The sequence below is a fragment of the Furipterus horrens genome, unplaced genomic scaffold, assembly GCF_987537825.1.
Source record: "Furipterus horrens unplaced genomic scaffold, mFurHor1.1.pri manual_scaffold_1, whole genome shotgun sequence".
NCBI classification, from domain to species: Eukaryota; Metazoa; Chordata; class Mammalia; order Chiroptera; family Furipteridae; genus Furipterus; species Furipterus horrens.
The window spans coordinates 8,303,813-8,315,938 of record NW_028327171.1 but is presented as its reverse complement, the minus strand read 5'-3'; the positions used below and the strand labels follow the sequence as shown (position 1 = coordinate 8,315,938).

Below are 12,126 nucleotides of genomic sequence, written 5' to 3'. Positions count from 1 at the left end.
AGAAGATGAACACACGTTTACAAAGCAGAAAAAAAGAAATGATTATTTCATTTGAAACAAAATGAACTGCAAGGTTCTTGTAAGCCTGCTATCCTGGGCGTTTAAGATCTTTTTATTTATTTTTTTACTTTTTAGATTCTATGCAACTTTCCAGAAGGACACAAGCAAGGCAGGGACATAAATATCTCACTGATCTCACTGAGAAAAACTCGGTGAGGCTCACAAGCTATGAATAAGGCCAGTGATGTAAAAACACCGGCTCAAAGCCCAGCTGCTCTCTTTGGTTTATGAGAAAAGCAATTCAGAGGGGAAGTGCTGAAATATATGGGCGTCTAAAGAAAAGAAGATACTTTAGTAAGAAGACAGAAGTTCATTCCAGTCTAAATATTTGAGCCATGCTATGGAAAAACACTTCTTAAGGTTAAAAAAAAAAAAAAAAAAAAAAAAAAAACCGCCAGCAGGAAAAAGTATTTTGCAAGAGATGAAGACAAGGAGTTTCCATCAGGAGGGCAGGTCCTTCCGCGTCCTGAGACCTGGCCCCTCACCCTGAATTCCCTGGCTTGTATCTGGCCTGAAAAGGCCGATGACTTTCAAGCTGAGTGATGGCCTGAATTGGTAATTACCTAAGAACAGAGACAGGCAGGGCCCTATGTCCCCTGGGCCCTTGGTGAGGCTGCGACCCCCCCCTCCAGTCTCCTGGCCACAGTTGTGATTTACTCCTTCAGGGCAGCGTTCAGTGAGTAACACAGAGAATCTTAGCGGTGCCCACCTCTTTGGCCAGTAGGGGACAAATAAATATTTCTAGATGTAAAAAAAACACAGATCATATTTCAGGCGGGAGGAAAAGGGCTGACGGGACCACGGGACTCCTGTGCCCGAGGGAAGGGAAAGCACCAGACCAAGTGCCAGGCACTCGCTAAGTACTTGGGAAGCGAGTACAGAAACGCCCACGTGCTCCTCTTCGTCTCACTGATGCTTTTCCCAGGAACCTTGCTCTCTAAGCCCATGCCAATAACCAGACAACAAAAAAGTAAAACCATAAAGAAAGGGTGTATTTTATCCCAACGAACAAAGCCTATGCAGGTGCAGTGGATTTGTTACAGAGCCCAAGCCTTTGTCCTTGTGTTTCTGAAAACCATCTGCTTGGGTGGAGAATGGAAGTCTCTCCAATTATTTGCTTAAAGCTCTGCTACCACACCCACTGCTCCTGTGGGCCTCAAGCTGCCCGCCCAGGAAGAGTCTAGGCCACTGGAACTCTGTAGGCCCCCAGTACCCACATTTCCAACCCACAGGTAGATTCACTGCCCGCTTCTATCCTCACTGAATGTAAATTACTAGGGTGAGTAAAGTCTGCGGGGAACCCTGACCTGTCCCCATTTGGATATAGGGTTCCCTTTTCCAATCTCTTCAAGGAGAATTTTGAAAAAGTTCTCAGACTGGGTTACCTGCACACCGCAGAGTATGGAGGATGAATCTGGAGCCCTCAAGGATTCTACAAGACTACCAGTCACAGCTAGGTGACGCCCTCCCCCCCCCCCCCCCGCCCCCTAGAGAACCTGAATGTCATCATCACCAGCAAAGAAGGATTTTGAGAAAGTAGCTCTACTTTAATGAGCCTTGGGTTCATGATTTCTACCCAGAAAGAAACAGAGTATTCTATTTATAAATATTCTATGTTTATTAAGTATATTAACATATTGATAAAACAGAATAACCCAGAAATAAAGAGCTCCTCCGTATGTCCAGACAATGTCTGAATAGCTGTGGGGCCCTAATATACCTGCATTCTTAGGTGTCAAGCTCTTTAGGTGACTGGAACCTGGTCGCCAGCCCTGGGCCATTGTCCTCCTTCCCTGGGCTTCCACCCCCAGCCCTGGGCCTCTGTCTCCTTTCCTGGACCTCTGCCCCCACCCCTGGGCCGCTGCCCCTTCTCCAACTGTTGGCTCTGCAGTACTGCTCCCTGGCACTGGGCCTGGCTGGACAGAGGTGGTCCTAGGACTGTGCCTCACTGGAGGATGCTGAGTGGAGCACAGGCCCATGGATGTTCCATGGGCGCATGGGTTGTAGAGGGGAGCAGCATACGCTTCCTGCGGAACTGAATTTGCAGCTTGGTTTTGTGTGGAAGTGAAATGCCTTGAGGAATCAGCCTGCAGGTTGCCAGGTGCGCAAAGAGAACTTTTTTATTTTTGTGGGATCATCCTGGGTTAAGGGATAAAGTCCCAAATAAACCCTCCTAAGTCCTTTGCCCATTTGGTAATTCTATCTTCATTTTCTTTCTTCCTTTGTCATACATGATGCAAGGATTTTGGATGATGTTTATTTCCTTTTATCCATCTTGTACTGGTTGCATACTGGCCCCCTAAGTGCACGTCCACCTAAAATTCTCAGGATGTGGCCTTATTTGGACATAGTCTTGCAGATAATTAGTCAAGCTGAGGTCATATTTAACTTATGCGTGACCTCAAATCCAATGAGAGCTAAATCCAGTGGCTGATGTCCTTACAAAAGCCATGTGAAGACACAGCGACGGGTAGGGAGGAAGGTCATGGGACAACAGAGGCACAGCCGGACAAGGACCCCGAGGATTGCCAGCCACCACCCGGGCCGGCAGAGGCAGGAAGTTTCTCCCCTGGAGCCTTCCGTGGGCACGAGGCCCTGCTGACACCTCGTTCGGGAACTTCTGGCCTCCGGAAGAGGGAACAAATTTCTGTTGTTTAAGCCACCCAGCATGTGGTGCTTTGTGACAGCAGCCCCAGGAAACTAATACAATCTGCTACTTTTTGTGTTTGGTGTTACGTCTGGGCTTGTGGATATGAGGGAAACACAACTGAAAATGAATTATCTAATGCTCTCACTCATCAGTGTTTCGCTTACTTTTTGAAATTATGTCTGACTCTAGCATTCTTTGCAGCTACCAATATTATAGGAATAGCATTTGGGTTAACCCCAGCTTTCTAGCAAAATAGCCCGTCTTGGCAATGACAGCACAGCCTCGGTGTGCACTTTCCAATGTCCCCAGATGCAAGTTAAAAGGCTCCACGCAGAATATGTGTCCTCGTTTGAGGGTTATTTATCTCAATCATATGCAAATAAGGAATAAACAGATGCTTTAGGCCAGAGTTACGGAGGAGTATGACTTGGCATAGAAATTAGCCCGAAGATACCCCTTCATTCAGAAACAACGAAACCACACATGGCTGTGGTGCGAGTCCTGTTCAGAGCCCCTAGGGGAGGCATATGACTGTGGTGACGTTAGTACTGATCACTTGGTTAAGGGGCTGCCTGCCAGATCGCCCCTTGGGGAAGCTGCAACATTTCCCTCTAAATAGCTAATGAGGAAGTTGTGGGGACACACTTTGAGATTAAGCCAATAACCTGTTCCTCCTACTTTCCCACAAGAGTGTGTGTCCCTCGATGGTCCTCACCTAAACTAAGCATTGCTAATGGTGACAGAAAGGCCATCTAGGTTAACACACTCCTGCTCTCTTAAGGAGCTGGCCTTCTGCTGTGAGGAAGAACTTGACTTTCTCCCATTTATGCATTTATCAAGTTATAGCTGCGTGGACTCACTGGATTCTGAATATATTCCATGGGCTATAATCTGCTACTCATATTGTTTAGTTTAAATCTCAAGTCACCCCAGATGTGGCAGTGAGAGCCCCTTCATTTTTAAGCACGTCCTTATTTGCTGGCACAAGATCTTCCTGGATCCTCTTACTTTCCCGGCCCAAGCACTGACATAGTCCAGTCTCCAAAGACACCCAGCTCCTTCAGTGGGGAAAGGCATATAGAACCAAGGTCTGGCACCAGGTGTACTCCCTGCTGTGGGTGCTGCTGCTCCCAGGGCCTCCTGGTGGGCAGGGATAGGGCATTACACACACATACACACATACACACACAACACATACTACACACATGCAATCATATATCTGTTTCTCCTCCCATTTTCTCACCAGTCCTTCTTGATATCTTTAATTCCAATCTGATACCACGTGATTCATTCAGTCCCTCCCCCGCCCATATTATTTTTAACTCTTTTACCATCAATGAGAAGCTGTCTCCCTTCTGTGGTATTCCTGCCAAAAATGCATAATATGAATCTAATCACAAGAAAATACTAGCCACATCCAAAATAAAAGACAGTCTATAAAAAAATGGCTCATACCCATCAAAAACATCGAGGTCATAAAACACAAAGTAAGGCCAAAAAACAGTTCCAGAGGAGAGGAGATTAAGCCTACAGGACAGTGAGACCCTGGACTGGGTCCTCAGCCAGGAAGAAAGCTATAAAAGACATTATTGGACATGTGATATCATGTTGAACATGGGTTGTGGATTAGATGACAGCATCGTATCAGTGTTAAATTTCCTGATTTTGATCTTCCTGTGTGGTTATAGGAGAATGCTTGTTTACAGGAAATACACATGAAAGTATTTACATGATGTCTGTAACTTACTCTCAAATGGTTCATAAAACATGTGTGTATGTGAGTGTGCGAAGAAAAGGAGGTGCAGTGTTAAGGATGTGCCTGCCACGGGCGCTCAGGCCCCACAGCTGGCCTGGATGCACACTAACAGTCCCTCGGCCCTAGGGTCACTCTATTCAGGATTCAGAGCCTCAGGAGAGAGACCTGCCGTCCTGCTTGCCTCCCACCCTGCATCCTGCTGGACCTGAGTTGTTGGAGGAAGCTCCCTGGAACAGAGCCTGGGGGCCTCCACCACCTGCCACAATGAGATAGGAAGTCCAGAGGCGCACCTGCCTACCCCAGCTGTGCTCAGAGGAGGAAGTCAGTTCCCAAAAAGAAATCAAAATGCTGCTAGAAACGGGCAGGTGTGCTGGGTAGAAACACAAAAAATGTTCTTCAGAGGAATGTGAAAGCAGTCTCTTTAGAATTGCTAAATCTCAGCTAAAAATAAGTTTTAAAGGTCAAAGGGCAAGTTGGGGCAGAGAGGAACAGAATTAAGACAAATACTCTGTATCTTTGCTACCCAAAGTGCGGTCACCGGACTGATAGCACCACCGCCTGGGAAATGCAGACTCTCAGGCCCACCCCAGACCTACTGAGTCAGAATGTGCATTTTAACAAGTTCTCGGGTGAGGCACATGCTCACTGAAGTTTGAGGAGCACTGCTCTATCCTTGTAGGTCCAACCTTAAAAATATAACAATTGGTGACACACAGGAATTTTACAGGAGTTCTCTGTAACATTCTTATAATTTTGTGAGTTTGAAAATTGTATCAAAATAACGTCATAAAACAAAGAAGCTAAAGATAAACACTCTTAAAACAGAAGGCAAGTGTTGAAACCCCTGTGGCTGGACTGGCAGTAGCCATGAACTGGGTCCACGAGGGAACTGCGCAGGAAAGAATGAGATGTCTGAAGTCACACCTGAGACCCCGCGGGGGCTCCGGTGGGGCCTCGGAAGATGCAAAGGGCGTGGAGGCCATGAGTGGGTTGTCATGATGGAGACGAAGGGGTCCCGAATGTGCCCCTGTGGCATAAAAATTATTTTGAGCAGAAAGCATTTGAGTCCCTGAAATCTCTTATCTGTCTAAAAGCAGAGCCTCCCCTAAGAACTCAACTATCATAAGCCCCTCCCTGGGCGCAAGCAGGGGAGACCGACTCGTTACTGAAAGTGAGAGGTGTCCACACCACACCCAGAGAGACACTGTCACAACAGTAGCACAGGTCCTGTTTATTGTCCTAAGACCCATTCACCTTTCCAAAGTCACCTGTTTTCCCATCAGTGCCTTCCTCCTCATCCTCTTCCCCTAGTAAGATGGCATAGAAGCTCCAAAGTCTAACAGCCTCTGCTGAGTCACATTTTTCTGTAAACTCCTGTTTATACGTGATTAAATTATTTTCTCTTGAGAATCTTCTTGTCAGTTTAATTTGCTTGCCCCCAATTACTGACCCTAAGAGGGTAGGGGAAAATTTTTTCCTTCCTACCTGAGCTCAGCAGGGATCTGCGTTAGAGGCCAAAGAGCCCAGTTCTAGACTCTGCCCTTGCCAATGGCTTCCTCCAAGAAGCATGAGATTTGTGACCACCTCCAACCTCCCCCCCAGAAAGACTCTCAGAGTCTGCAAGCAGAGGTGCTTGTGGGACAGAAAGTTGTGTTCTGGTTGGCATTTAGCTCGCTTCGATGCCACCTCTCTGGAAGCTCTGCCCCAGCTGGGCCATTCACTGGGCTCAGAGGTCATGTACATATTTCCCTCACAGGCATGTGACAGTCCTGCTGGTAGTCAGTCGTAATTTTTCTGTGGGGACCATGATTATTACAGAAACCACTGAAGACCACGAAGGAGTCTAAATACTTCCTGTCACTACCAGAGCCAAAGACGGAGGACAACTGGACAATGTTCCTCACAGCGTCCGCCACTGACAAGTGAGTCCGTGGTTACAGGGAGGCCAGCATCCACGTGCATTTTATCATGAGGGAGGGGGGATGGGCAGGGAGCCGGCCGCACAGTGGCCTGCACCAGCTCTGGGCACCGGGACTTACCACTGGTCCCGGGAGAATGAGATGATGAAGCGAATGCCAGCAGGGAGTCGAGCCATTTACACGCAGACCACAGAGCTTTGGTCACGGAGTCAGATGCTTCATAAAGAGGCTGGTAATCCTGGCTCCAAGTTTCCCACTTGCCCCTGCACTCCCAAAGGCTGGCAGGGAAGTAGAGATGTCCCGTTGGGTCTCACGTCCCCTCTTCCCTCCTGCAGAGGCTTAGCTCTCTACAACGAGAAAGAGGAGTTGAAAAGTCAGGCGTTCTGACAATGGCACCTTGGAGTTCCTAGAAGAAAATACTCCCTGTACAGTTGGTACGCAGCCCAGATGAAAGCTGGCCTTCCAGGACAATGGGCATGCCCACCCCTGGTGGCAGGCAGTGTCTGCCCTGGGGCAGGAGGTGGCAGGTGCTTGTTCAGAGATCACTGAAATGCATTTTACATGATGTTCTGATGATATGAAATGAATCACTGAGTTCATCTCCAGCTGGAAAGCATCTAGAGATCAACCCATTCACCCTTAAGCACAGTAACATTCATGTGAGACCAGTATTTACCCAGCGGTCACACCATGTGTTCCATCACCAGAGGACGCCAGGGAATCAGACATATTCTGTCCCACCTACTCTAGACCAGGCCACAACTGAGCCACAATAACAGAAGGGACCGTAGGCCTGGATGAGATGTCAGGTCATCAAATAAATCATTTCACTGTGGCTTTGCAACTGGATCAAAATGCATCTAATGCTGTGGGAACAGACTTCATGTCATATCTGCCTCTCCATTTCTCATCTCCTGTAGACCCCTCAGAGGCCACGGGAAATGACCCCATTCTGAAGTCAGAGTTAAAGGCAGAGCAAGACAGGAAGGAATGGGCAGGGGGACCCGAGAACCGAAAAGGGGCACCAGCATGCCTCCTGTCCCAAAGCCAACCTCATGACTTGTCTTATTTTTCAGTTTTTCTTCTACACTTGGCAACAAGGAATCTTTTGGACCAATGCTTAAATAGCACAATTCCCAATATATACAGAGCATGGATTGTTCTGCCTTATACTTATTGAAAGTTCACAGGTCACATAATTTTTCAAAGAAAGTTACTTTTGTGTAAACATTAATCTTGATTTAAAGAACCTGATACCTATTTAATGTTTTCAAACAACTTCCTTAAGATAACAGACAAGTAATAACGAATAGCTCATTTTTGGAGGACTTACATTTATTTGTAACTGCCTGTCTTCCCAATTAGAACTGTTCCCCATGTTCATTCGGACCCTCCCTCCAGAGCAAGTTTTCAAAAAATGCACAGTCTTCAATGATAAAAAACATTCAAAATCCTTGCCAGGGAGGAAGGAGTGGAGTGGCCCTCTGCTCTAGCCAGAACTACACCAGGCAGGCTTTTGTCACCCTCAGGGCCTTAACTGTCACACAGCCTCAGCTGTTCATTCCACCTGGAGTGTCACCAGCCCCTACAGCTAACCTTGGACTCTCTTACCTGCTAAAAAACAGGGATGGTGGCACTGACATTTTAGGGATGTCATAGAGAGGAAATGAGATGATCCACAGAAAGCCCTTCGCACCCGCCTAGTATGTAGCAGGTGCTCACTAAATAGCAGCCGGTGTGATCCTCACTGTAACTCAGGAGAGGATGAGACCGCCTCGCGACTGGTTCAGGGCCCAGCACAGAGCAAGTGCTCAAGAGATGTGTTGAACAAATTTCCACAATTCTTCAAATCTCTAGATTTAAAATATATTATACTAAAATTCTGCTCAAAATGAGTACGCTTCTGTTTGGGCCTAAATAGACTTCGAGAAACCATTTTGGATGATGACTTCAGAGCCAAGGCCCTGGTTTAGATGCCACAGGGCCTGAACGCAGACGGCCAGAATCTAGAGTCTTGCTGAGTCCAAGCACTGCGTCTGGAGACACAGCTTCTCTGGAAATAGTCTATTGCCATCTACCAAATCAATCAATCAGTCCATCAATCACCCTCACCTCAATTCTGGTAAAACCTGTAGCAACGGCGACGATCCAGAAGGTAAAGAGCAACAGGAAGAAAATCTCCACTTCCTTTAAAATAGTGCAGGCTCTCCCTCACCCTGCCCAGCCCCAGGAGTGGGTGAGAGCCAGCGCTAGCCCGTCTCACAGCAGGTGCACCAGGGTGTGTGAAGACTGGGAGTTTACAGTGGGATGTCCACTACCCCAAAGCCTGGGCAGTGCCCCCAGAAGATGAGTCCGTGCAGACCTGGGGCCATTCCTGCTGAGGCCCCCTTATGTGAGCCACAGGCACTCTGAGGGAGAGGCAGCGCTCACTTCAGAGCAGGACAATGAGGCAGGTGGCTGGACTGAGTGGGACCAAATCAGGTCAGTCCAGTTTTCCTCAGTCCCCTCCTCCCTGTGACCTCACTTCCTCTGGCCCAGCCCCTCCAAAGAGAGGGCAGCCAAACTGGAGCAAACCACTTGGCTTAAATCCTGTTTTGGCAATACCCCCAGTATATAAGATGACTTTTTTTTTTTTTTTTGATGGCTCTTACTAGCCACCTTTAGACCTCACCACCGCAGCAGGGAAACAGGTCAGAACATCCAGTTTCATTCTGTTGTCAAAGACAGCAGCTTGGGAAACATCCCACTGAGCACTCTTTATGAAAATCTGTATAACGCACCTTTTTATACTCTCCTTCCTAAACGGCCCCACCCAGTCAACCATTACAAATGACTCGAGAAAAATATGCATTCCCGAGCCCTACCCTCAGACTCACCCGTTGGTTATCTGTGATATCTAGAACAGTCTGTGCTCTTTGGAGATGAAAATAATGAGACTCAGAAGTAATGGTCAGCCTTGGCTGGGTAGCTCAGTTGGTTGGAGCATAATCCAGATACGGGTGTGATCCCTGGTCAGGGCACATATGAGAAGCAACCAATGATGCATGAATAAGGGGAACAACAAGTTTGATGCTCTCCCTCCCTCCCTGAGATCAGTAGAAGTTTAAACAAGTAAGTAATGGCCAGAGTAGTATATCTAAAGGTCTTTCCAGCGTAATCGAAGCAGCTCTGTGAGTATTTTAAACAATATACTTAAAGACGTTTTTAAAAGTGGATTTCATTTTAAGGCAAAGGTGGGTGGGAAATGCATACCCCCTAGAACAGTCTCTGAGAGAGAGGAAACAACTTCCTTCCCAGAAAAACACACTTTCTACGGCTCGAGCTTTCAATACTCCACTCAACATTAAAGATGACTGACAAGGGCCACTCTCTTTTTCCCTGTGGCTTAAACACAAAAGCGAATCCTTTCTCCCAGGACCAACCAGCCTTCAAAGATGATCTGCACCAAACGACCCGCCAGTCCAGCCCCCACCCTGTGTGGTGAGGGAGTGGGGTGGGAGCTGAAGACTGAAGAGCTTGATCTTGGGGAGCGATGGGGGAAAATCTGAGCCAGTTACCCTCTCAAACCACCTCACACAATTTAAGTTCAAGGGCAGACCGCGCTTTCCAGATAGTGAGCTCCAGACTATAGTAAAGACAGGCTTAAGATTCCACCTTTAGAAATTCAAACCTGGGGGGCGGGGTAAAGGGCTCTCCAGTGTCTTCCGTTCAAAGGCAAATCCCAACCAGACGCAGAGACTTGTCACCAGCTTAAGCAGCGAGGGGCTGGAGAGCAGGAGGAAAAAGGTGCCCAATGGTGGTGGCCCACGGCTGGGGGGCTTTCCGGCGCCTTAAGCCCTACAAATACAGAAAGTCGCCGTCACTCCTGTTGGCAAGGAAGCTCACGGGCTCGCAAACCAGCTGCTCAACAAACCACCCAAAGGCCCAGGGTGCTGACGCGCCGCGCCTCCCGGGTGGCTTTCTGCGCCGGCTCCTCCCCGTCAGCTTGTCCCCGGAGCAGGTGGACCCGGCGGGCACGCCCATGTTCCCACAGCGCAGTAGACAATAAGCGGGTCTCCTCCTGCTCCATCCCTAGACACCCAGCTGTCATCACGACTTGAGCGACTTGAGCGGGTGGGGAGGGGACCGGGCAGGACAGCTCATCTCATTCCTGCCCGGGGCTCCAGCAAGCGGCTGCCGGCCCAGCCCCGGCTCCCCCGCCTCCACTTGCCAGGAATGCCCGAGCCGCCAAGCCCAGGACACCGGGAAGGGCGCCCGGCCGCTCCTCTAGACCCCTTATCCCAAAGACTCCCCTAAGGCCGGGAGGGCTTGAGATTTCCCGGCTCTGGCCAAAGACGAGCACGAAGACAGGCTGAGGGGCAGCAGGGCGCAGGGACATGGTCCCCGCGGGCACAGCGCCCTTACGGCACAGGCAGCGGGCAGCCCCTGGCGTCCCCGCCTGTCGCCCGCGGTGGCAGGTGCGGTGTGGCCGCGGCGCCCCCGTCCCGCGGCCCTGCAGGTGCGACCGGTGAGGAGGGGTCCCCGCGCCAATCGAGGTCCCTGAGTCTCACCTGCGCTGTCCAGGCCCGCTCACCGCAGCGCGGCCGGGCCTCCGTGGGCGTTTCCTGCTCGCGACTTCCTGGGGCGGCGCGCCCAGGCCCTGAGGCCCTTTCACTTTCCAGCGGCTGCGGGGCGCCAGGCCTGGGGTGGCGGGACGCTCAGCCCCTCCCCTTCCCGATCATCCCCTCCCTAGTCCTCCCCCCAGCACCCGGTCCGGAGCGAGCCCAGAGTTCCAAACAGCCCTGGGGGCGCCCCCGCGCGGGCTGGTTGTTGCCATCCCCAACCGCTCCACCCCGGCCCCCAACCCACCATTGCCCGCTCAGGTTCTTCCTGCAGTCCTGTGTCCTTGCACCTGCTCGCCTGCGGCCCGGGCACATTTACTGGCATGCTCTCCACTGGCCACCGGGAGCTCCCCAACGGACCATTGTCCTCAGGGTAGGTCCTACCCTCCAGCAGCGAAGCAATGCCTTCCTCAGCAAGGACCAGCGCTCCAAGGACCTGCCTGACCTCCTAGCCTTTACTCCTACTGCCCCTTCTCAAGGGTCAGAATCACCACGTTCTATCAAGTGAAAAAGGGGCCCAAGAGGAGGCTATGTTGAACCATCTTTTATCGCAGGCAGCTCACACAACGGTGCTGGAGAACTCCAGACAGGTCCAGTCACTTGCACCTGACACTCAGCATTGCTGGTGCCTTCATAGACAATTCCCATTTCAGCCCGGAACCATCGCTGTTCTCCAGATCCCACTCTTTTTGCCAAAAATTGAGCTGGGGCAGCATAGAGAAGGGCCAGATTATAGCCCGGAATAGGAGTACCTGCAAAGCAGGCACGGGGCAAAGGGAAGCAGAAAACACACTTTTGCAAATGCAATTCCTGAAAGACGACTGCCCCTGGTTAAAACAATTCTTAAGGCTAAAACCAATCCAAGGTCAGGCTGTAAATGCCCCAAAAGGCTTGTATGGACAGTGCCCTGGGCCTCTGGCAGGCACACTGCCTTGCCCTGCCCAGCAGCCCCTCAGGTAGGCTCAGGGAAGACCTCTTCCTCCCTTCCAGGCTTATAGTTCACCTACCCTCCCACCCACTGAACTCATTTCCAGACCACGCTAACACCTTTTTCTGTTGGCTGAGTGGGGTTGTGTCAAATGCACCCCTTCTTTATGCTTTTGAGAAGTGTTCATGCAGGAAGGAAACCTGCCAGCCTCC

General features: G+C 50.0%; 1 protein-coding gene across 1 annotated transcript in view; it reads right to left on the bottom strand.

Annotated features, from left to right (window-relative positions):
* Positions 1–11,057, bottom strand: part of SLC37A1 (solute carrier family 37 member 1) — a 52,053-nt gene extending 40,996 nt beyond the window's left edge. The window contains exons 1-3 of the mRNA XM_090271938.1: positions 10,936–11,057; positions 10,056–10,222; positions 6,506–6,732 (exon numbers count right to left, since the gene is read on the bottom strand). Coding sequence (XP_090128064.1) covers positions 6,506–6,561 — 56 coding nt within the window. The 5' untranslated portion in view covers positions 6,562–6,732; positions 10,056–10,222; positions 10,936–11,057. The remainder of the gene's footprint in view (positions 1–6,505; positions 6,733–10,055; positions 10,223–10,935) is intronic.
* Between the last annotated feature and the right edge of the window lie 1,069 nt (positions 11,058–12,126).